Source organism: Convolutriloba macropyga, chromosome 3, assembly GCF_964194025.1.
Source record: "Convolutriloba macropyga chromosome 3, txConMacr16.3, whole genome shotgun sequence".
Classification (NCBI taxonomy): domain Eukaryota; kingdom Metazoa; phylum Xenacoelomorpha; order Acoela; family Convolutidae; genus Convolutriloba; species Convolutriloba macropyga.
This window is the reverse complement of record NC_134470.1, coordinates 59,260,100-59,286,865: the sequence shown is the minus strand read 5'-3', so window position 1 is coordinate 59,286,865 and position 26,766 is coordinate 59,260,100. Positions and strand designations below refer to the sequence as shown.

General features: G+C 34.8%; 1 protein-coding gene across 3 annotated transcripts in view; it reads right to left on the bottom strand.

Moving 5' to 3' along the window:
* Positions 1-26,766, bottom strand: part of LOC142336324 (leucine-zipper-like transcriptional regulator 1) — a 76,092-nt gene that overhangs the window by 2,768 nt on the left and 46,558 nt on the right. For 2 of the 3 annotated variants that reach the window (XR_012758899.1, XM_075385073.1), the window contains exons 10-13: positions 24,326-24,462; positions 14,639-14,768; positions 14,261-14,503; positions 7,114-7,375 (exon numbers count right to left, since the gene is read on the bottom strand). Coding sequence is in view for 2 of the 3 variants with exons in the window: in XM_075385073.1 (XP_075241188.1) it covers positions 7,114-7,375; positions 14,261-14,503; positions 14,639-14,768; positions 24,326-24,462 (772 nt within the window). In the remaining variant the exon portion in view is untranslated. Of the gene's footprint in view, positions 1-7,113; positions 7,378-14,260; positions 14,504-14,638; positions 14,769-24,325; positions 24,463-26,766 lie in introns of all 3 variants that reach the window. The other variant, XM_075385074.1, reaches the window with a different exon arrangement.

Here is a 26,766-nt window from a genome sequence, read left to right as displayed (position 1 = left end):
GCAATGAAAATCTTTAAAACCATTTTTTGTCTCTGGATGTCAGGTAATCCATCTGCAAGACTTGAAAAGCTTCAGTGGCCAGTAATGATCGTTAAACTCAGAAAAGGACAAAAATTTTTTAAAAACTTCAAAAATTTTGAAAACAATCGCAAATTTTGCTATAATTCAAGATAATAAAATCTTCAAAACAACTTCAGTGTCTCAAGAGACTATCCAGTATCCCTATTTCGAAATTTAAATAGTTTCAATGGCACATAAAGATCCATAAACTTGGAACATAATAATTTTCCGAAAATTTGAAAAATTAAATTTTATCAAAAAATTGCTAACGCTGGAGTCGTTAAAATATTGATAACCATTCCGTTAAATTCAAAAATTATGTGACAGCTTATCATCAAACCCTGGAGGAGGTCCCTAGGACCCTGGTGCCGGAGAAAATGAGAAAATTTAAAACGATTCAAAACTTGAAAATATTGCATTTTTTTAAAAAAAATTGGTGATATTAAAATCTTGAAAAACATTTCATTACATCAAGAAGCTATGCAGTAACCGAAAATCAAACCCTGGAGGACAATATGTGGCTCTTGAGGCTGCAGAACCCTAAAAAAATGACAAAAAAACTTCAAAAAAAATGCAAGTAGCATAAAAAACTGCTAAAAATTGAGATAAATAAAGTTGAAAACTAATCCATGGCCAAAAACGATTTTCCAGTGGCTTATTATCAAACCCTAACGGATATTTTCTATAGTGCTCAAAAACTCGAATAATGAAAATAAATGTCAAAAAAATGCAAGTTTTATTTTAAAAAATGCTAAAATTCGTGATGTTCAAATCTTGAAAAACATTCCATTACATTTAAAAACTATACAGTAACCTATTGTGAATCCCTAGAGGAAGTTAAACGGCTTTGGAGGCTTGAGAAACCTGCAAATCGACAAAAAGTTTTGAAAAACTTGAAAAAAAATTGATCGAAAAAATCGCTAAAATTTGTCATGTTAAAAAATTGAAAGCTATACCATGGCGAATAAAAATTTTTCAGTAATTTATTATCAAACCCCAAAGGACGTTTTCTGGCCCCTGCGTCTAGAGAGAAAAATGAAAACTGAATAATGAAAAATAAAGGTTCAAAAAATTGAAAAGATTTGCACGTTTTGTCAAAAAAATTGCTAAAATTCGTGATGTTAAAATGTTGAAACCATTCCACTATCACTCGAAACTATGCAGCAACCTACTATAAAACCCATGAGGAAGTTTCTTGACACCCAGGGCTGAAAGATCTCAAAAAATAACAAAAATTTTCAAAAAGCTCGAAAAAATTGCGTGTTTTTAGCAATCGGTTGTTCGAACGTAGCCACGGGGGAGGGGGGTGCATCAGGGATCTGATTGGGAGGGAGGTGAGTGGGGGTGAGCAAAAGTGGTGTTGGGGGAACAGCGCGGTTGGGGGCAATAGTGGAGGAGGGTCAACAGTGGGGGTGTCTTCAAACTCTAAGAACCGCCCTTCACAGCAGAAGTATAAGTCTCCAAAACAGTTTTAGCTGAAACAGAGCTGAAAGGCAGGCTCTAAGAGCTCTTAATGCCCGCTGGGCGGTACCTGTTTATCCCGTTTTTGAGGACGAAAAGTCACAAGCGTCCTACAAAAAATCGGTCAAGCGAAAAATCGCATTAAAAAAAGACCGAGAAGACTAATATAATTACCACAAACCACGTTTGAGAGCAATAAAATAACGAGAAAAAAGGAAAAAAAAAACAGTTTAAAAGTGCAGACTACATTGATGTCATTTCGTAGTTGAACATACTCCTGTTTCATAGTGAGAGGATACAAAAGCCGGTATCAATACCAATAGGCATGAGGGATGGTAACTAAGACTTATAAGAACAAAGTGCAAGTAATGGGCATCTAAACTTGGGCTTTGCTGGGTTTATCCCGTTTCTATTTCTGATTTCGTTTTTTATATACTGATTCTGTTCATTTTGAAATGTTTTGTTGAGCAACTCCTGTATAAAAGCATTTTGAACAGAATGAGAGATGAGCGAAACTCGACCAGAGAAGTCAAAAAGATGTTTCGCAAAATGTTGAAACAGCGGCACAATGAGCTCAAATGAAACCAATTTTTGTTCGACGAAGTAAAAAAATGTAGCAGGATGTGTCCTGGCTTACAATTCAAAAACATTTCATCGATTAAACAAAAAACTAGACGTGGGATGGAATATGAATGGTTTGCGAAAACCATCCGGAAAAAGATAAGTTTAAAAAAAAGGAAAAACAGTAAAAATTGATAACAAAATGCCGCATATGATCAAAAAACCACTAGCTGAAAAGCGAATATTCGTTCAAACGCCATTTTCTCACTCTACTTTAAAATTCGAGCAAACAATTTCACGCCACAACACCACTCGCTTTTCCGCTCCACTTCCTGTTCCGGTGTTACCAAAATCAGTAATCCAATTTGATTTCAAAAATCATGAATATTCATTGAAATGTAATAAATATAAGCACTATAAAAGTCGGCTGAGAAGATGAGGGCGGCTATTAATAATGGGTATTAGTTCTGCAGCTTTTTAGATTTATCACGTAGCTGAATTGCTTTCGTTTTTTTACACCAATAGCTTTCACTTAAAGTTTCTTTGCTTAACACCTGCGCTTTTTGCTACTGAATTAGACAGAGAAAAAATTATAAAGAGTGCAAACAAAAGGAGTAGAGTTAGACGAAGTATAAATCTAAAGAACCCAAAAAATGCTTAAAACACTATTTTTAAAAACCAATAAAAGCAGAGCTGATTAGAACCATAGGTCTCAGGAAAATGATAGACTGATACAAGCTAGAATGCAGAGAATGAGGACAGATACGAAAATACATGAAAAACGAAAAGACTTGTTATTGATTTTTGAAAGCTAAAAATTAAACTGAAAAAGAAGAGAAGAACAATTACATTTCCTTATTTAGTATAAAAATAGACAGCCATCTTCCTGTATAGATTACAATGTAGAAACATGGTTCAAAGATTGGAAACAAAAATATTTTACAATATAATTGTCAATTCCTTTTCAAAATTGCTTTTTGGGCGCTTTTCCAAAAGCGCACAAAAAGATTTTCAAGTAATTAAACCCAAAAAAACTGAGAAAAATTAGACAAAAGAAACTAGGCCAAACATGGGTACCTTGCTACAAAACAAAAATACCTCACATAAGGTAAATTGCCATATGCACCGAATTGTGAAAAATGAAAAAAAAAAATCCGCTTTAAGATCCAAAAAAAACTTAATTTAAAAAAGCTAAAAAAGATAAAAATAGTGAATATGTGCTCATTTGGAATTCAAAACGCATTATTAGAATATCAAAATCACGTTTGTGGTATCAATTTCAGAGGTTCACATATTAATACAGTTTCTATTTAAAATTATACCTACAAAAAACTAAATTATAAGCGAATGAAGTGGGCCGATTGGACGAAGAGACGGCTAAAAATGGTTATCTATATGCGGCATTCTGTAAAAAAAACACTTTTCAATGTCAAAAAGCCATTCACTGATTGAATCACAACAAATTTTCTCTTTCTTTTTTAGGTCAAAACGCCGTCCGAACGAATAGTACTTCCGATTAAAAAAAACCTTAAAAAACCAATACTCCTCTTCCTCTTCGAGTCATAGAAAACCAAGAGCACCGCAATATAGCTCCGCTTAGCTTACAGCTTCGCAGAAATAATACAGAAATACTTACTCTTTCAGAAACGCCCGAGCAGACGAAAAATTGTCTTGAAATTCGTATAGATTTTGCGAGCAAAGAATTTGCAAAAACTGCATAAAGAGCCCAATTACATAAACATAACCGAATAACGTCGGGCGAATTGCTCTCAAACGACCGGCGAGCGGTTGCCTTGGTCAGCAGCTAGCCACGGTTTAGTGACCTCTGGGTGCTACCTTTTTATCCCGTTTCTGAAGACGAAAAACAAATTGGTGAGACGAAAAAACAACCAAGCAAAACATTGCATAAAAGAGACAAACAGGATTAATATATTTGCTACAAATTGATTTCGAGAGCAATTAATAAAGATTTCCTAAAAAGTGACTGTTAGGTCATTTATGATAAAAAACTATTCTACAATAACTCATTGTTAATGAGGATCAGAGATGATGACATTACGCCACATAACCGCCGCTGAAGTGCGGCCTCAACAAAAAGAAGGAAAGAGAGAGAGAGAGAGAGATAAAACGGGAAAAAGAAATGGAGAGAGATACAACGGGAACAGAAATTTTCTAGCCTTGATAGTAAATAAATTTTCTAGCCTTGATAGAAAAAACTGAAAAAGGCAAAATTAAAAAAGTTTTCAAATTCACGGTAAAAAAAGTTCAAAACAATTTTTTGTTTTAAAATTTCTGTCAAGTAACCCGTCGCCGAGTCTTGAAAAGTTTCGTTGGCCAATAATAGTCGTTATACTCAGAAAAGGACGAAATTTTAATAATTTCAACAAAATCTTGCTAAAATTCAAGATAATAAAATTTTAAGAACCATTTCATTGTCTTGAGAGGCTATTCGGTATCCCTATCCCAAGCCCGAAATATTGTCACAGGCTCATAAAGATCCATACACTTGGTACATAAAAATTTTCCAAAAAATTCGAAAAAAATTTAAATTTGATCCAAAAATTACAAAAATGGAGTCATAAAAATATTGATCACCATCCCATTAATTCTAGAAACTATGCAGCCGCTTAATATCAAATCTTGGAGGTTACAGGGCCTTTGCTGCCGGAAAAAATTCAAAAACATGAAAAAATTGCAAATATTTGAAAAACATAGTTAAAATTCTTGTTATTAAAATCTTGAAGAACATTCCATTACATCTATAAATTATGCAGTAAAATATTATCAAACCCTAGAGGAAGTTCCGTGGCTCTTGAGGCTAGAGAAACCTAAACAATGAAAAAAAAATTCAAAGTTGCAAAGTTTTATAAAACAAATTCTTAAAACTTATGATTAAAAAGTTGAAAAATAACCAATGACGAACAAAAATTTTTTAGTAACTTATAATCAAATCATAACGGAGGTTTTCTGATTCTTGATGCTCAAAAAACCTGAATAATGACAATAAAATTAAAAAAATTGCAAGTTTTGTAGGAAAAAATTTTAAAATTCGTGATGTTAAAATCTTGCAAGACATTGCATTTAAATTAGAAATTATAAATAACCTATTTCCAAATCCCAGAGGAGGTTCCTTGGTTCTTGAGACTGAAAAAAGCCTAAAAAAAACGGAAAAAGATGAAAAAAGAAATTGAAAAAGAGCAAGTTTTATCAAAAAATTGCTCAAATTTGCGACATTAAGAAGTTGACAAACTATGCCAAGGCCAAAAAAATTCGTCATTAACCTATTAATAAACCCCCTAGGATGTTTTCAGGCCCCTGGGACTGGAAAAACCTCAACAAGGGAAAATAGTGTCCAAGAATTTGAAAAAAATTGCACACTTTGTCAAAAAAATGCTTAAATTCGTGATGTTAAAATCTTGAACATCGCTGGAGGGTTGCCAGAAAATAGCCGCAATAGCTTCGTAGATCTGCACTCTTAAAAAACAGTAAAAAAGACAGACCAAAAAATTCGTCTTTTCATTGAAGGCTGATTTGTTATATATTTTGATTAAAAATCTGTATAAGTTTCTGCTGCCTCTACTAGCTGCTCTCAAATAACCTTCATTTAGAGTGACACATACCCATTTGACCTTATATCTTTGAATTAAAGTAAATAAAAGTCAATATCAAACTGAGGAAGTCATATTTGAGATTGAGGTAAGTCAAGTGTGACCAAAAATTTAATCACGTGAAAGAACGAAAAAACTCGCTCTACTACGAGCAAAAAATGACGTCACACATGCATTTCAGTTGAAATTGCATGAACCAATGAACAAAAAGCAGATTTTGAAGTGGTTGTGACGTCATATGGTCGTAACAAAAATCGCGACGACGAATAAAAAAACCAAGAGAAGGCCAATAATAGCCTCAGCTATCGCTGTGCGGCTATTAAAAACATTCCATTACCACTGGAAACAATGCAGTAACCTATTAGGAGGATCCTTGACACCTAGGGCTGATAAAAATTTAAAAATGTAAACAATTTTCAAAAAGCTTGAAAAAAATTCCAAAATAGTATAAATTTGCGTTTTTAGCAAGCAGTTGTTCGTCAGTAGCTAGCAAGGGGGAGGGGGGCTGCACCGGGAGCTGATGGGGGGCAACAGTGGGTTGGGGCGGGCAAGAGCGCGGTGGGGGGGTGGGGGACAATAGCGGGGGGGTTCAACAGTGGGGGTGTCTTCAACCTCTAAGATCCGCCCTTCACACCATAAGTATAAGTCTCCAAAACAGTTTGAGCTGAAATGCTCTAAGAGCACTTAATGCCCGCTGGTCGCTACCTGTTCATCCCGTTTTTGAGGACGAAAAGTCAAAAGCGTCAGACGAAAAATCGGTCAAGCGAAAAATCGCATTAAAAAAAGACCGACAGGACAAATATAATTGCTACAAACTTCGTTTGAGAGCAATTAAAAAGTAATACAACCCAATAGTCTGATAAACTTCAATTGCAAAGTTAGAGCTCTGCTATTAAGATGACTGTTAGCTTCCATTGACTTTCATGAGCCACTTTGAAAATCCATATTTTCGTTTGCGGAATATATAAAAATCAGTTACTTTGCCATATTTATTTCTAGGAAGTTTTACCCCCCGCCCAGCAGAGCTGAAACGCTCTAAGAGCACTTAATGCCCGCTGGGCGCAACCTGTTTGTCCCGTTTTTGAGGACGAAAAGTCCAAAAGCGTCAGACGAAAGATCGGTCAAGCGGAAAATCGCATTAAACAAGACCGACAGGACTAATACAATTGCTACAAACTTCGTTTGAGAGCAATTAAAAAAACAAAGTCACCATTTCCTTTTCCCACACAACCATTTTTTTTTATTGCCACTTGTAACTGAAAAAAGCTTGTATTTGTGTTGATAATGTTTTGTAGATTCCAATAAAAGATTGAACTATCCGATGAAAACATCGATCGTGGAGGTTCATAATCTACAAGAGGGGAAAGGAAACAGTTCCAAATCGCATTATCGGTAGCTCGGGTATCACAATGAGAGAACTTACTGAGAAAATATTGACTTCTGGCAGCTAAAACAGCCCTGTGTGCATAGATGAGCACGTTGGCTCCAAATGTTAGCTGAACATCTGCAAATTCTTCTAAGCCATCAGGTCCATTAAGACAAGTGGTAGTTCCGAAAGACAATGTTCCACTTGGTGCATCATCCACACTTACTCGTAATGTATCCAAATTCGATTGTTGTCCAGGAGATCCAGCTTCTGTGCTTCGGCTAGCAATGGCAGTGTCATCCTTTCGTCCAATATTCACCTACAGTAAAAGTTAGTAAATGTCATGAATTTCCAGTAAAAGTTAGTAAATGTCCTGTATTTGATTACATGCAAAATATTTGGTCAGTTAGGAAAATAACATAGCAGGCGAGTTGCTGGAAAAAAGCTACCATTGAGCCCCTTGACGCCAATCGGATTTAAACAGAAAAAGATAAATTGACAAAAAAATTTCTCAGTACCAAAAAGAGTTGAAATTTGGTGTGTCGTTTTAGTTAGATTCTTAAAAAAATAGAATTCATTCAGCTTCTAAAATGAAGGGTATCAAGCTTAATACTAACGTCCGCTAGCAATCTCTCTAACGAACTCTGACATACCTAATTTACCATGACTTCATGACAGTCCTTTATCGGTTTATCCCATTTCTTTTGATCGTATTCACTACATTGCGAAGTTCAAATCCTAAGTCAGATTTCATAAAAGAAAGTCGTGATTAAGTACAAGGAAAAACTTGATAGAAAGGTAGGACGAACTATAAAAACATAGCAGGACAAGTCCTGAATTACAATCCGAAGGAATGAAATAACTAAGGACCTGACAACCAACATTTTTACTTTTTTAAAGCAATATCAAACTATGACCACCAAACAAAGCAGATGAAACTAATATTATACGAGCAGAAACAGACAAATAAAAAATCCTAATAACAGTTAATTTTTTTTCAAAATCTAATGCAATAAAAATATCAAAAAACAACACTTTACATAAACATTAACGCAGCGCGTCCATATAATGAGTATACAATAGAACAAACTTGTCGAAATCAATATCAGAAACTGGAAAAAATGCAAAAACGCAATCTTTTTAAAAATTAGTGGCGTCAAAGTGAAAACACAAAACTACATCAAAAACCGTTAACAAAAGCATAACATACAAAATTAGAGGTCATAAATCAACCATTAGATGTTCAGTTAGATGAAAAGAGACAAAAAGAACGTAAAAGTTTAAGCCGACAAATTAACGACAGTTACTCCTTATTAGATTTTAGAAAATAAATAGTTTCAAAGTCTTGAAAAACACCAACTATAAACTCAAAACATTCATTAGTGAGACTACAAGATAACACATTGAATGTTTTAGGACAAGTTGAGAAGAAACCGTTATAATTCTAGATACCAAGTGAAACTATTGGATAACTTGTAACACGTCTTATTAGAGAGAAGTAAAACCAATCATAAGGAAAAATAACAACAAGAAAAATTGCAAGAGCACGAAAAACAAAAATCACTGATATTTTATTAAAAGAAACAGAGTCTAAGGCATATGAACCATTAACTCTACTTAAAATAAAACTTTCAACTATGCATTATAAGAACACATGTATCAAATTTTGAAACCAGTTGTCGAAATCAAGGAGAAAACAGCAATTATAGGTAATTGGCGCACGTGTAAAATTGCTTGAAAAATCGAATGAGTTCAAATACAAATTTCTCACTCCACTTTAAACGTAATTTTTTCAAAAAAATCACGGTTCAAACATTCTTGTTTTTCTCTTTTACAATCTCTTTTTCGCTCAATTTACTACATAATTTAGATGTTACTGGTGCGTTATCTTTTAAAGATCTGTTCCCACTTTTTTCAACTGTTTCATGTCTAATGATTGTGGTGAATTTGGAATTGAAGTTCTCGGAAAAATTTTTATTGTTTAAGTTTTTGACAGTTTTTACACTTTTTCCTCTCGTTGTTCTCACAATCGAAAGGATTTAGACGTTACAGGTGCGCTTTAGATTGTGAAAAACATGAAAGGACAAGTCGAGAAATGAAAGGAACATGAGAAAATTAATGACTTATTCACCAGACTCACAAGATCAATTCAACATATTTAGCGAAAAACATCATAACATTCAAACTTTTGTTAATTTGTTGTTAAAGTAATGAAATCAGTAATTCCTATCCCAAAAACCAGGGCAAAAGAACAGGTAGATTTATTGATAATAGAACATTTGCGTGAGTAATAAGAAACAACTACAGGAAAACATGTACAAACTGTCAAATTAAACAAAATTTTCCAGAAACTCTAATAGTTTGTTCAAACTCGTCATAATAATGAACAGAACAGCAGAAGAGCAATAATGTACGGAAAGGCCGTACAGAACAACTAATCAGCAGAGAAATAGAAATAATGCCCAGTCGTATAAAACAAAAACAGGCAAAAGGCAATATTTCAAAAACATGAAAAAATTGGCATAATTTAAAAACGCTCAAAATCAAGATATTAATATATTGAAAATCATTTGATTTTCACTACCTTTTTCATTCACCACTAATGTCAAAGAGACAAAGAAAAAAGGTACAAATTTTCAAAAAAAATATGAACCATTAAAAATGACAAAAGTCTTCAAAAATCCGAAAACTTGAGGAAGTCATATTTGAGAGGAAGCAGAATGCAGAAGCCATTTTTGAGAGTGAGGTAAGTCACGTGTGACCAAAAACTTAATCAAGCGAATAAACAAAAATCTCACTCCACTAAGGGTGCCATGGAAATTGAATTGAACTTGCATCAATGAAAGAACAAAAAACAGATTTGAAGTGATTGTGATGTCATATGGTCGTAACAAAAATCTTGACAAAACATTACAGGACAAGTCCTGAAATGAGAATTGAATAAACATAACCGACTAAACGTCGGAAGAATTGCTCTCGAACGACTTGTGGGAGCTCAAATAAATTGCAGACTGCTTCAGTCGGAGGGAGGGAGGGAGGGAGGGGGAGCCTAAATGGGACTAAGAAGTTCAATAGTAGGCTTCAAATAACCACATTAGAGGTTAACATATACCACTATTAAGATTTAAAGTAAAAAATGGCACCAGTTTCGGCGCTTTTTTCATTTGACTTTTAGAATTAAATTGCCACCAATTGAGTTCAGCTTCTTGAAATTGTTATTGAGAGAGAATTTTAGATCACGTGAAACACAAAAAATCAAGGGCGTAAAAGTCACTCGAAAAGTCAAAATTGTCAAGCAAAAATTTTGCATAAAAAAGACACACGCGTTTACAATAATTGCTATGAACTTCGTTCAGGAGCACTTAAAAACGAACAATCCACTATCTGACCAGCAGAACAAATGAACAATATGAATCAAAGAAACCTTAGTTTCACAGAAGTGGAGTAAAACAATAACGGCGTTCATGATAACTTTCAGGATAACCGTGTTGAATAGCATGGTTTTCAATCTAAAATTTCAGTGGGAAAGTTAAAAAAATTGGAACCGAAAACAAAGTACGCTTGATAAACGGGCAGAAACATGCAAAAAAACTAGCAAAAATACAGGAAATTCAAAACAGCTTCTTGATGATTGATGTCAATGACCTCAAAACTAAAGTTGTAATTCTATTAATTACATTCAAAGGCAGCAAAAAGCTCAAAAAATCTTCATTGGTGACTACAGCTCAGACAAATTGAAAATGACTTAAAACATTTCAAAAACTTGACAAAAGTATCAAGATCGTTGCAAACTTCGCTAAATTATTCATATTAATGTCATGAAAACCAATTAACCGATGCTAAAATACACAAAATAACTAACTTGCAGACAAGCAAAAATCTTTACGCATATCAATACCAATAGAGGCAAAAACGAAAAAAAGTATAAATTAGCCAAAATTAACAATAAATAACAACTTTACCAGCAAAAACAATAAATGACTGCAACCAATGTCAAAAACAATTTTATACTAGATGAATATACCCATTGACAATCGCGAGCTGGCAAATAACATTTTTTGGCCCTAAAGATTAAAAAAATAGCTAAAATTCCCGATTTTAATATCTTCATTAAGTTGTTTCACTAAAACTGTCCTCAAACATCAAAATAATACTGGTAAAATTTACTCAATAACACAATCACAAGCTTGCAAACAGCATCATTGGCCCCTAAATATGACAAACACGAAAAAGAAAAATTTTTAGAATTTTCAGAAAAGAACTTGCAAAAAGTGGCAGATTTTAATGAAAGGTTGCCAAAATTCCCAATTTCAGTATTTTCAAAACTATTTAACTGTTTTTAACTATTTAACTATCTATTTTTCTATCTTAAACCTTGGCCACTAAACACGAACTTGAAAATATGCCAAACTTTGATGGAAAGCTGCCAAACTTCCTGATATCAATGTCTTCAAAACTTCTTCGCATTCGCAAAAAACTATCAAGTAACCAAGACCATAAAACGATTCATTGGCCCTTACTCAAGAGGACAAAAATTTCACCAAAACGTGAACAAAATGGCAAACATTAGTGAAAACTTGTTCAGATTTGGATACTAAAATCTTTACAAACAAATTAGTTGAAGCCAAAAACAATCCAGCAAACCACATTCAAGCCCAAAACAATCCATTGACTTTTAAAGACCAAGGAACTTGAAGAAGGTCTAAAAATTTCACGAAAGTTGAAATGGCAAAATTTGGTGAAAAAAGTTAAATTTACGGAAAAAATCTTCAAAATTATTGAACCATATCTTCGAGAACGTTAACCAATGTGCTAGCCCTGAAAAATGTTTATCCGCCCATAAACAAAAAACCTCAAACAAAATGTTCAAAAATTTTTTTAAAAATGGCAAAATTCACTAAAACTTTTGCATTAAGTTTACATTACCAAAAAATATACCTCAACATTCCCAGCAAAGCACTTAGTATTTAAAGCACCTAACATACTACAATAGACAGCTCAGGGCCTCTATTGCAATTTATTGCCCGTCGAGCTGTAGCTGTTATCCCGTTTCGAGAGCTAAAAGTCATCAGAAGAATGTGCAAAAACAAATTAAAAACATACCCGGTAGATCTCTGGAAAAGAATTGAAGAGTGGTGCAATAAAACTCTTAACTTAAAACCATACATATTTCAAAATGATCGAGACGAAATAAACATAACCGACTAACGTCGGAAGAATTGCTCTCGAACGACTAGTGGTAGCACTAATCTATTGCAGCCTGCTTCAGTCGGGGGAGGGATAACTTCAATAGCAAAGGTTTCTTCAAAGGGCGTCATTAGAGGTTATTATATACCACTATAATCACTAATGAAATTTAAAGTGAAAAACAAAGCCGGCAAATTGCCGGAATAGCTGCGAAAGAATAGACTTGAGTGCCGTATAATAGAGATAGAAACAGATGCAGATATAAGTTGAAAAAATTTTTGACGCCGCTCAAAAAGGTATGAAAAAAACACAGCGAAAAATTAATAAAGCTTGTTAAAAATCATTGCGCAGAAGCCCTTTTCACTAGAGACCTTTATTACACATATGAGTTGCTTTGACCTTATATGAATTCGAAATAAACTTAGTTTTAAAGTGCAAAAGTCATTTCACCTGTGATCAAACTCTAATAACGCAAAAAAACTTTTGATAGAGAGTGCGAAATGACGTCACGCGCACAAAAGCCGTTAGTGAGAGGAAGAAGTAATTCAGAAAATTTGACCTTTTCAGCTTTGCTTTGTGAACAAATGTGAAACGAAAAAGCGTCAGACGACGAAACAAAAAACCGCAATATAGCTCTGCTCAGCTTACAGCATCGCAGCTATAAAAAATCACACTAACCCTGGCGCACTTTTCATTTGAATTGTAGTAGTGAACTGTCGCCAATTGATTTAAGCTTCTGACACCTTTGAATGAGAGAAATTTAGATCACGCAAAACGAAAAGAGTCAGGCGCGCAAAAGTCACTCGAAAAGTCAAATCGGTCATGCAAATGTGTGGCATAAAAAAGGACCAACACATTAACTCCACCAAAAATTTAAAATCAATAAAAAACGCCGTATGTAAACAAGCAGCAAATCAACATTAAAAAATTACATCTATCAACTGAGTTTTCACTACACTTTCAGTTTCAGTTGTGACATTCTCATCAACATAACTCAAAAGCCAATACACAAGGGTTTCAAAAACTCTTTGTAGTCCCAAAGTAACAACGAAAGAACATGATTTAAAAAGTTTTTCTGTGGTGTTTTAATTTTAATTAGAGGAATTTGCATAAATTCTATAATTAGCAAAAGCTCCCTTGAATGAAAGTGAGTCATCCTCAGTTGACACATCTGAGTTACATTATTGAATGCTAGCTGAGGAAATCGGGTGATAGGTAATACAAGCATTAGAGGGCAATTTTTCCGTTGATGCGGGGCTTTCCAAGAAAAACATGTTGTTTCAAATCATCTCTTAAAACAGTTTAGCTTATTTGCTCAGTTATTCAAAAATTTTAGGAATTTTTAAAATTTCAGTATAATTTTATTTATTTAGCCTACTTTCACAGGACGCTTCGATTGTGCGAAAGAATCATTACGAGTTATTATGTTTCTGACAAAAAAGGAATATTGATGCCCCATTAATCTGCCGTTTCATCTTTCTGTTATTAGGTCCTGTATGAATCCACAATTGCTTTGATTTGAAAATATTACTTAAAATAATGCAGTTTGTTCAAAGGCATGGAGAAAGAAACACAGTAGCAAATTCAATTTATATTCCTAAGTTACTGTGGTCCCAGATATTAGCATGTGAGAACAAATTTCATTGCTTCTCAAAAATAATGCTTTTAAATCTCGTAATAAAAACAACCGATTAACTAAAACGACAGATTGTTAGTGCGTTTTGTATCACTACGGCTAGTCGCATTAAAAAAGACCACAGGAGACTAATATAATTGCTGCACACTTCGTTTGAGAGCAATGATAACCTTGGTCCGATGTCCTGTAGCGTTTGTATATTATGCGAAATGAAATGTTTAGTCATGCAATTGATAACTCTAGGAGCAAATTCGCATTTATTTATTTGTGAACCTTAAAAGTTTGCGCTTCATTTACAATGTAATCCGAGCTAGTTTCGCAGCGAACATATGCAAGATAAAGAGCTGAAAGCTGATTTGTTTAGATTGATATTAGGTTTACCCGTTGAGGAGCATAGCTGATCTGGAGTAAATTGAACAGATCCAAAGCTAGAGTGCCCTCTTCCAAGTGATTATCCTGTTGTGGCATCGTACACTGTTGCTGGTAGGACTGCTGATTTGTACCTAATGAAAAAGATGCCAGTTGTGAAGTGGGCGAGTGTGCAGTGTATTGCTGATCACCCGTGGCAGCTTGAGCAGCAGTCGTCCAGGAACTTTGAGGTGACGATGGGGGCCCATATTGCACCTGAAGCCGGACAAAAAATTGGTGGTTAGACGAAAAAACTAAGACGAAAGGTCGGTAGTACAAAAAATCGCATTATTAAAAATCGCATAAAATGGGACTATAATTGCTAAATTTCGTCTCAGAGCAATTAAATACCTGGTTATTGACGTGTTTATGTCTGCGAATCAGGTCCACAATGATGTGTGACTGGAGACTTGCAAAGTGTTCTCTCTGAATCAGAGCTGTGAAGTTGTCCTCTCTTACCACTTTTTTCACACAGAATTCCCTGTAAATGTACAAAAGTAAATCAAAACTGATTCCTTTTGACGTGACCAAAATTTTGTTACTGAAGTTAGAAGTTTTGTTTCGGAAATGTTAGTTGTTTTACGACATAATTGAGGCAGTTTTAATAAAGTAAGTATTTAGATGCTTCACAAATCGGTTTGAGCGGATAATCTGGCGATTATAAGAACTGTTTAAAGCAGTTTCGGATGCATGTTATCCACTTTTAGCTACTATATTACACTTCTGATAATGTTTTAATGAATAACTTTTCTTCTGACTTAACGAGGAAATGATATTTCTATAACATAGCCGCAGATTGCCGGAGAACAGTAGACGTTGACCCCACTGACCGACGTTAGAATAGAAATGCATTCAAAAAAATGAAGCGACAAATTGATGACATCCTATTTTTTTCTAAGTGCCAAAAAGTATTCTAATTCGATTCGAAGTGTCATTAGATTCAAGAAAAAATGATTAATTCAGCCTTGAAATGGGAGGAAAATAATCTTAACACGAACCCAATCCAAATCCAAATTGGGCTGCTTATACAGTGCTGTCCTTAGCCCGCCAAATTCATGTCTCTAACAAGCGCTGTCCACTGACTAGAATTCCAGCCATTTCCTTGGACAAATCTAACCATTGCTTTTCCCAATTCTTCAATGACGGTGTGGGAGGCTTAACTTGTTTTCTTTCAAAAGACTAATGTAAACTTTTGAGGTCACATTCTTTTATTGGTCACTTTCACATCCATATAAAAGTACACTTCTCACGCATGCCTTATATAACTTGACTTTGATTGATTGAGGAATGTTTCTCTGGTTCCATATTTTCTTCAGGTTATTAAAGCGTCCTGCGGCTTTTCCAATTCTAGCATTGACTTCCGATGTTACATTGCCGTCTAATTTAATTTTGTTTCCCAGATATGTGAATTCATCAACACGCTCTAGTTCTTCGCCGTATACAGAATTTCTGGTATTCATCATTGGAGCAGAATTTAGTTTTTCCAACGTACAGTTTGTAGGCAGACACGCAATGCATTGTTAGTAACATTATCACGTAGCTTCTGTGCGTCATTACCATTGTCATCTATTAGGCAAATATCATCTGCAAAACCAAGATCTGCTACCATCATGTCGTTTAGAGTAATGCCGAATAAATCATTTGAAAGCGCTTGTTCCATTATCCAGTCAATAGTAAAATTAAACAAAAAAGGTGAAAGGATGGATCCTTGCCAAACTTCCCTGACAATTTTGAATTTGCGGGACATTGCATTATAAATTCGTAGGTTTCATTGCATTAAAAATTCTGTAGGTTTCGGAGTACATTGCTTTAAAAACGTTTAAAGCTTTTTCGGAAGTCCGAGATTTTGCAGATGTTCCAAATGCAATTCCGATCAACGCTGTCGAAAGCAGCTTTAAAATCTAAGAAGATTAAATTAATCATTCTCTTAAACTCTTCGCGCTGCTCCAGCCTGGTTGCAATAAACTCCAGCCTGGTTGCAATAACGCCTGGTTATTGCAACTTGCCGGTTTCAAGCCCGGATAAAGGAGAGTTGGGTTGTGGCGAGCCCCGTAAAATGTAGCCACCAATCCAAATGAAGACTCGAGCTTAACACTAAGAGAAACTAGCAGTATACTTTGATTACTTAATGCGCTATTGGCTTTAGTGGTTTATTTAGTTGCTTTTGATTTTGCTCTTGGACCTTGACCATATTCGCGAAAGGCGTTCAATATATTCTAAATTCCACGCAGTTGAAACGATGAGTGAGGTAAGTTGGAAGTCAAACGTGAAAGGGGCCACCTATGTTGAACGGTAAAACTTCTATTTATTAAGACCGATGTTGTTGTCGTTGAGTTAGAAACAAACATCAACATCGGATAACTTCAAGTTTTGAGAGGTGGTTTGAATAAATGAATCTCAAGACAAATCTCAGGTGTTCTTGTATTCGGTTGATCGGGACCTCCGGCTGTATTGGCCCTTCGCAAATAATTGCTGATCTATCAGGCAGGCCCATATCTCGTTTGCTTATACCTTCGCGTTGATTGAGAACATATAGAAAACCATTATTGGCACCCGCTTTGTCAGCAAAATTACTTCCAAAAGCACTTTACTTCTTGCAGTTTTTCTACACAAAACGGTTGACAAGTTGTGAACTAACGCAACACAAAAAAATTGTTGTAAAAAGAAGTAAAAAATGGGGCCCCTATAATAGCCGCCTGAGAAAATGAGGGCAGCTATTAACCAATTTCCAAAATGATAAAACAACAAAGACGCCCCACCAATTTTGTTTTTTGATACTGGAACAGTTTGCTGAGTAATTGCTGTCTAAAAGCACTTTGAGCAGAATGAGAGAAGAGTGGAACTAGCTTAGACAAGTCAGCAAGCTTTTACGTAAAATGTTACACAAGCCGTGAGCTAAGATAAAGCGCAACAAATTTTAATGCGACAAAGTAAAATATACAGCAGTCCTCCTGGCCTAAAACGCGGAGAATTTCCATTGACTGAACAAAAACCAGACCAAGAATGTAATATGAAAAGATTTGTGAACTACTTAAAAAGGCAATCATAGAAAGGTATAAACTGTATAAAAACGTATATAAGAATGAGTTTCAAATTGACGCATTTGAACCAAAAACCACAAGCAAGAAAGCGTATTTTTGTTCAAACACTACTTTAAATACTAGAGTGAAAAAACACACGCGCTTGACCTTATCTGTTTGCATTAAAGTCAAGAAAAGTCATTTTCAGAGAGAGGAAGTCATTTCTGCGAGAGGTATGTCACGCGTGGCCAAAAACTTAATCACGCAAGTGAACAAAAAAACTCAATCAACAAAGAATACCAAATGACACAACGCACGCAATTCAATTGAAATTCCATCAAGGAATGAAAAAAAGCAGATTTGAAGAAAACGTAACGTCATATAGTCGCAACAAAAACCTTGACGACGAAATGGAAAAGACAAGCCCTGAAAAAATTCGAAGAATTTCCACTGACCAAAAAAACTAGACCAAGAATGGTCTGTAAATGGATTGGAAAAACCATTTGGAAAAAAATCCAATCATAAAAATCGAAAAAACAATAAAATTCAAAGTCATAGTGCCGCATGTTCCAAAACCCAAGCCAAAAAACCAAAAAAACGGAACCACAATCGGAAAAGCGAATTGTTCACACACACTTTTCTCACTCTAATTTATAATTAGAGTAAAAAAAATTTACGCCGCAAAGCCCTTTGTTTTTTTATTGGCTCCACTTCCTGTTTCGACGTGACCAAATCTATCACTTCAATTTCACTTCAAAAATCTTGAAAATCTGGGAACAGATCTAAAAATACAGCGACCCAATACAATCCAGATCCTTTGAATTGTAACAATAACTATGGGAAGGCCAATTAATAGCCTCAGCTACTGCTTTGGGGCTATAAAAATACAAAGGCTTATTAGGCAAATTTATCCAAGTTTATTCATTTAGCGGGCCCATTTAGTTCAGGGTGTACCTAATGAGGCACAATACACTTGGGCGTAAGTGAAAAAAAACATAGCAGTACATGTCCTGACACAATTCAAAGAATTTTCAATGACTTATTGAAAGACTAGACCTAGAAATAACAATAAATTGATTGGAAAAACCAAATCAAAATTGTAAAAAAATAGCAGATATCGAAGCCGAATAACCTCAATTGAACAAAAAAAGCACAACTTAGTCAGGAGTTGGCCCCGGGCGGTCAAGTGTTGAGCCATTAGTGTACTTTCTCGCTGGCGGTACTCCTTAAGGTGTGTTTCTGAAATGAAAAAGTGAGTGAAGGAGATGGTAGTGCCCTTCCGTCGCTGCCACTACGTTGATTATTTAGATTCTTTTGCAGATTTCGGAAAAAAATGCTAACAATCTTTCTTTCTCAATGATGACAGCAATATTTCAGAAATGTGGCCAGTTCATAACAGAAATGCAGCCAGTTCTCAATCTATGAGGGGCATAATGTGCTGCAAGCCCCATATACAAGCCCTGATTGACTCTTCTGCAAAGGAATCAAAATCTTAGAAAGATATCAATTTGAAAAATCTTATTTTCGATTGTTTACTCTTTTTAGAGTCAAAGATCGCCTAAATTGACTGAATTCGGGCTGGAAAACGTGACACAAATTTTTGGGATCAAATTTGAAATTTTCTTTAAATTCTTCAAAAAAACTCGTCCTTTTTCAAGTGCAAGCATAACTGTAGTTCATAGGAATTCTGTTTGGCCATTACCGAAGACTGCTTAATAATTTGGGTTCAAAGTTAGAGCTTCAAAAAAATGCTAAAAAATAGAACAATTTCATTGGAAAACAAGATTTAATGGTTTTTCGAACTCTTTCTATTTTGGCACAAAAACACCTTATTTACAATCATAATTTTTGACCGCAGAACAATTTCCCCTAGTGTAAAACGTGAAATCAATAAATTGGGAGGAAAAGAAAAAATTTTTTTAAAATTTGTCTCTTTAAATTTTCTCTTTGAAATTTTCCTTAAATTTCTTCAAAAAAGAGAGAAAACTCTAGTCTTTTTCGAGTAAAAACCTAAATGTAGGTCATAAGACCTCTGTTTGGCCATTCCAGAAGAATGCTAAAGAACTTGGGTTCAAAGTTAGAGCTTCAAAAAATGCCCGAAAAATTGAACAATTTCATTGGAAAATAAGCTTTTTGGTTTTTCAAATTCTTTTAATTTTGGCACAAAAACACCAACTATATAATACTCATAACTTTTGAACGCAGAGCAATATATCCCCTAATGGAAAAAGTGAAATCAATAAATTGGGAGAAAAACGAAAACAAATTAGTACCTTCCTCTAAAAACCGAAAAAAGGTCTCAAAACCGTTTGAAAGGACCAAACAGCAACGAAAAAAAATTATATTTTACCCTTATGAAAACGTCGTAAACATCAACACAAAAGAAACGAGAGCAGAGAATACCAAAATTTGGGCAAAATTTAATCCAAAAACCCATCAATCAAAACCACGGGGCTCCCCTTGCCCCAGGAGAATAGGAAAAATCGCTGATTATTTTTCGAGGATTGGAGTTAACTTTTAACTGTATATAGGTCACTGTTCTCAGACCGGCCGGGGCACCAACACGAACCTAACGTTTGGCGGCCACCCAGAAAGTGAAATTTCAATCAAACGTTTTCTTACTGTACCTTTAAGTTAGTTCACGCCGCAAAGACATTCACTTTTTTGCTCCAATTATTGTTTCGTCGTGACAATAATAACTTCTCCAATTCGAATTCAATACTCATGAAAGTGTGAAGAGATCTTAAAAAACACAGCTGAAGAATTCCGTTTCTACTCAATTATCATTTTGATACAAAACAGGCGAATTAGCCATAGATAAATATCTAACATCAAAAACTGATCAGAACGCGACTAACATCGGATTATTGTTCTTAACAAGCGGAGCAATTTAATTTATAGGGTGCGTAGCTTATAAAATTCTTAAGGTTGCAAAAAATTGATCCCGCTGGTTGGCAGTCTGAATGCTCAACTATTCAGCTGCAATGAGTTGGATTTCCTTTCGCTCACAGTCGCTTTTACCAGGGAAAAAACAACAATGAAAAATATCTGACAAAAAAACTGGTAAATTAATGTGACAAAAACTTGTTTACTAGTAGCGATACGAATATAATTATTGGCAAAAACTTCCGATAAATATAGTCTTCACTCAGCAAAGCAGTACCAATTGAGGGACGAACCAACAAAAAACAGTTTATACAGAAAATCTAGGAAGAGAAAAAGAAATGAAGGACAAAGTCAAAAAATAATAATCTTTAGAAACATCTCTGACAACATTATCCAAAAAATGCTAAAACGCTACTTCCGACCCCTCATTTTGAGAAAAACTACACAAATTTAACAACGATAAAAAGCAAATAACAAAAAGACTGAAAATAAAGGAAGCTTGTGTCATTTCATTGAAGAGTTCCTTGTCTAGTCTTCACTGTCAACCTTAAGAAGCAACAGCTATCGAATAGATCAAAAAATTAAAGATCCAACAACAATTGACTACAGCAGGAGAATAAGAAAAATTCATAAAAACTAGAAAAACAGACAAAAATCAGCCAAAGTTTGCTTACAACTACTACATAATTTTTAAGTAAAACAACTCAAAATTAAAATCAATCAACTGAAAAGCAGCCAAAACATCTAGAGCAACTTATTTAAACCACAGAACTCTCCAAACGCTATAACGATTTGCAGAACACAAACTGTCAAAAACGCTTCCAACACGGCAAAATGGTGAAAAAGACTCAAAATGTATTCTAAAAGTGCATTATTTGCATTAAATAGAAAAAACTCTTCCAAACTGACTATTACTAGTTTAAAAAAATAGCTATTGCTATAACTCTTCACGCATTTACCTAAATGACACACTTGATCCATTAAAATAAACGAAGCACAAGCCTTCAAAGAAGTTTACTGGACACTGAAGATAGAAACAAGACAAAATTTGAATATTGCGAAAGTTGAAGATTACTGAATTTTGAGATAGCACTGTAATCGAAACGTTTCTTTTCTTCTTTTGAATCTGTCCATTAACCAATCTGAAAGACCTAAACAAGTTTCTTGCCCCTTAAAGATCGATAGAACTCTAAAACTGACAAAAACTTTTAAAAAAATTTTTGAAAACAATCTCAAATTTTACTGAAAGGTCGCTATAACTAGTGAAAATGAAATCTTGAGAACCGTTTCTTTGTCTCCAGAAACAATCTAGTAACCCAATTTTAATCCCAAAATGAGTTCCATTGGCCCATAAATATCGAAGATCTCACTTCAGAAACTTTTAGAAGTTGCTAAAACTCTTGATAACAAAATGATGAAAACCAATCCATTGCCACTAGAAACTAGGCAGTAACCTATTAAAAAAACCCGAGAGGAGGTTACCTGACCCTTGAGTCTGGAAAAACTCTAAAACTAAAAAATTTCAAAAACTTAGAAAATCGGAAAAATTATCTGGGAAAAACATTTCTGAAGAACATTTCTAGCCTGCAAAAGATTACTAAGACCCTAATCAATTGTCAATTGAAGTCCTCTTGAAGAAAATCAAAAATGACAAAAAAGAACCATTTTGGGGTCGAAAACTTCTTGAATTTAGACGTTCCCAGCAACTACAGTACGCTAAGCAGCTAAAAGTCTACTATTGTTAGCTAAGGGCCTCTATTGCAACCTAATGCGCGCCGAGCTATATTGATGCCCGATGTAATCAGAAAAGTGCGTGAAAACATCTTTAAAAAAACGTAGCCGGAAGAGTTCCGGAAACGACTAGGAGTAGAAAACTGACAATCCTCACTGACCTGAAGCACCTCCTAACTATTCAAAACAAACATTTTAAAGCAGCAACAGGAATACAAACATGAGAAAACAAAACGACAGAAACAAAAAGCATCCGATAAAAATTGCATTAAGGTGCGACTCCGAAAGCACAGTTAGAACTTAGTAATACAGAAAAACAAGTAGTTCGCAACATCATAAAATCAACTGAAAAACTGGCTCATACAGAAAACCCGAGCAAAGGGAAACTTGCTGGCAAACGAACAAAGGACAAAATGAACATTATCTATAAAAATTTGAACAAAACTCATAAACGGTAAAACACTGTAATGAACTTTTGATAACTTAATTCTCAATGACTGAATGACCGGGTTTCATCGGTTTATCACGTCTCTTTCGATTTTGATCGTTTGACTTTGACCATATTCACTAGATTGCGTAACTCAATGCGTAAAAGAATTTTAAATCTATTCAGTTAAAACAGTGAAGTAAGTCAAGAATTCAAACGTTAAAATGGTTGACTTGTAAAACGAAAAACGTGATCAAAAGATACAGCGAATTAAAAGAAGAGCGCCTAAATAGTAGCCGTTGAGAGGCAGACGGCGGCTATTAAAAAAATTCGTCAAGAAAGACGACAGAGAGAACCACAAATTTGAAAGAAATAGGCAAAAAACTTAAAAAACAGACAAAAACTGGCAGAAAATTGCTCAAATTTACTCGATTTTTTTTTTAAAATAAAAAAAACAACTCAAAGTTAAAACTAATCAAATTGAAAGGAAACCAAAAATGCTAGGTAAAAAGATTTTAACCACAAAACACCCTAAATTCTATTAATATTTGAAGAAAAATAGCTGAGAAAGCTTAAAACAAGGTCAAATGGCAAAAAATAGATAAAAAATGAACCAAAAAGTGTAAAATTTGGTTCAGATGGTCAAAAAACTTCCAAACGCACCATTACCAGTTGCGATAATTGAGAGAAACACATTTAACTGAAAAAGTTAAAACTATAAAATTTGCTTTCAAAAAGCCGCACGTGACCGCTCGCTCAGTCAAAATTTTTTACAGCTTATTTTCTCGCTCTCGCTCTCGCTCTCTCTCTCTCTCTCTCTCTCTCTCTCTCTCTCTCTCTCTCGCTCTCTCTCTCTCTCTCTCAAATAATCAACATGAACAAAAACCACTCTCTTTTCTCAGCTCATCAAGTTTAATCTATAAAATTTGTTTTCACGCATTTCACTTCCTGGTTCAAATACACTCCACAAAATTGCCAATCAAAAAAGGCGCTCCCCAATACTCCTCTTCGAGTCGTAAAAAGACAGCACACAAATACAATTTTAACACAATGGATTGTAAAAAATAGGAGAGCTATAATAGCCGGCTGGCTATTAGGGAAGATAAGATTGGCTATTAATAACCTAAACTATAACTGCTCATTATAGCAATTAGGATGGGCGCAGCCTTAATGGAATAGATAATAGTTCAACTTTCCAATTCAACTAATGAAAAGAGACTATTGGAAATTTGATAGTAATCCAAAATTTTGGCATGTGAAAATAGAGCTAAGCGTTTATGTCTTTTTGTTGCCCTGAAGCAAAGGCTAAAATGTTTTAAAAATTAACATTTAACTCTTTTTCCAGCAAACGAACATCTAACACATCTGTTTAAAAACAATTGCTCTAACGAAATCTCGGTCTATTTCTAACTTTGATTGATAACATTCACTCCTAACAAATTTGTTTAAACAAATTCTTTTGCTATCCGTTCTTTGAAAACAAGAAATACACAATAGAAGTTCCTGCTTTACCTTATTCTTCGATTAACATCCACTTTGAAAGCAACGCAACCAATTAAAGCCTCCAAGATTCAATTAAAGAAATTAAACAAAAATTTGAATAGCCTCAAATGACTAGCATGGGATTTGCTTGGGTTTTTGTAGCTACCTTAAGATTGAGAACACCGACCTGACTAGGCAATGGTGAGCAAAAAAGGGGAGCGTGCAAAAGGAGGCGGGGAGGCAGAAGTGGGTAGGGAGTGAATTTAAATCTCCTCAGCAGTGTCGGTGGATCGCATAGTTAGAGACTAAAACAGCTCTTAAAGAACTGCTGGCCTGCTCAGCGACTTAATTCCCTCGTGCTTTTATCCCGAGACTAAAAGTCACAACAATTTTTGGTCAGACAAAAATTGGTGGTACAAAACTGCATGAGAAAGGGGCCAACAGGAATATAAAATCGGCACAAAAGTCGTTTGAGAACAAGCATAAACCAACCTAAGAGCGTGTAGCTGAAGGGAGTATGCTTCTGAGAGGACAGAGAGGATATTATCCATGCAAATCGTCTCCTCGAGAAACCTTAGACACAGACACTCAAGTCTCGCCAATTTATACACCGCCGCCACTTTGCACACCTGCAAATACACACGAACTATGAACATAGCCACCAGAGTACCACCAGAGCAAAACAGAGGGCAGAGGTAGCCTTCTAATTATCTATTTCGTGTGACCCTAATGAATTGCACTTCATGTTCACATCATCAATTTCGAATAAATGACTGCAGATGTCATTTTCTTGAGTGAGGTGAGTCAAATATCTTTATTAAATGTAACGCACGATTGATCCAAAAATGTAGTATAAAATGACGATACGCACAAATTAACTGCAGAGTAATAAACTCATCAAAACGAGTCGAACGAACCTTCATGGCGCGTGAACAAATGGGCATAACAAAAATAGGGAAGACGACGAATAAAAAAAATCGAAGTTCGACTCAAAGTAAACACTTAGTCCAACTCCAACTACTCACTTAACGATTATTATACAATTACACTGATCATTTGGGAACCAAACGTAGAGGGAAGATAAAAACATATCAAAATCTGATATTTTCTTAGAATATTCTACCCAAGTTTCGAATATAAAAAAGTTATTCACAAAAGACCGTGCGGTACAGCTAGTACTTTTGGCTCAACCAACGACTACCACTGCTAGATGAAACGACAAAAGATATATAGTGAAAACCGAAGAAAAAGTTATGAGACCGAAAAAACAAAAATTTTAAAAGTTTTACATTTCACAAAAAAAATAAGGTGCCTCCAAACTTCTCTCCAATCAGCCTTAAAAAAATTTTAGGTCGAGTCACTAACCCGCCAAACAACTGACACACACCGAGAATTCAATGAAAAGGCCAAAAAACCCGATTTTTTTACAAAACTATTTTCTTTTATAAAACGACATCTGAGAATTAAAGCTGGTGGATAGCTAATAAAAACCGGTAGACTGCCGGAAAACAGCCCCCATTGATTCTATAACCCCGATTCGGATTGAAAGAACAGAAATGAAAAATTGATTGTTATAAAAACATTTTTGAAGTGCTGACTACTTTGATTTCTTTTCGTAATTAGGCACTCTTTTTTCTTAATGAGAATAAACAGAGGATAGTATCAACACCAATAAGCATTAGAGAAGGCAACTAAGACCTACAAGAGTAAAATTTAAGCAACGGGCTTCTAAATTCCGGGTTTATAGATTTATCCAGTTCCTATTTTTGATATAGTTTTTCGATGTTGACTCTAGATTGTTCTGGTGAGCAACTGCAGCATAAAAGCACATTGAGCAGAATCAACGAAGAATCAAACAACCTCAAGAGAAAGCAAAAGTATTTCTAACAAAGTATTTCTAACAAAACTAAGTATTCTAACTGAACAAGCTGTGAACTAAGGGAAAACGAAACATTTGTTCAACAAAGTAACAAGAATTGGGCTGCTATGAGAAGCCGCTGAGATGAGGGCCGGCTAGTGATCAAATCCAAAATTCTCAAACAAAAAAAACGGTCTGCCAATACTCCTTTTCGAATCAAACAAACATCACAAAGCGATCAAGAACAGCCTCTCAGATGGCCGTCTCACACCTTAACCACTATTTTTTCTTGGGCATTTTTTCGCTTCTTTTCAAGAATTTTCTGTGATCTCAAGTGACTTTTTCACGTAAGACTTTTTAATTTGTTTAACGCAGTCGCTCTCATTTCGTTTGTTGCCTACACAAAAACGTAAGAATCATTAACAACAAAGGTCTAATGACATTTATTAGTGGGTATTTATTTATGATAAAAACATTTCAGTTGAAAAGTCACAACTTAAGAGCGTAACAAATGAAGTGATGCAGGTAGAAGGACCTGACGACTAGCATGAAAAAATGGACAGAATTGGTTTAAAAACCAAAACCAGTTGCACTGCTCGTCTTAAAAAAACACCAAATTGACTAAATGTAAATGCGATAAACTAAAAAAGGAGACATTGATTACTTCGACAAAAATGAAAATGTTTGAAGTTTGGAGGCGTTGAAGAAAACATAACACGAATTTTTCAAACAAATCTTTAACCACGTCATAGCAGTTCACGTTAGAAACAAAACATCTTCGGCTCAGGGCCAGAGCAACAAATCAACAAAGGCGAGATTCTAAAATTCAAAAAACCAGTTCAAAAATAAATTGTGTCAGCTCATTAAAAACATTGGCAAAAAGTGAGACAGGATTAATTTATGATCTTAAAATATGTATAGTACAAATATGTATAATATATTGTATATTATATATGTATAATTGTGATTGCACTTCGAGTTTGCATCAACTTATGTTAAATAAGTGAGTGCAGAATTCATTTTCTTGAATGAAGCTAGGCATATCTTAATTAAATTTATAGAACGATTGGTCCAA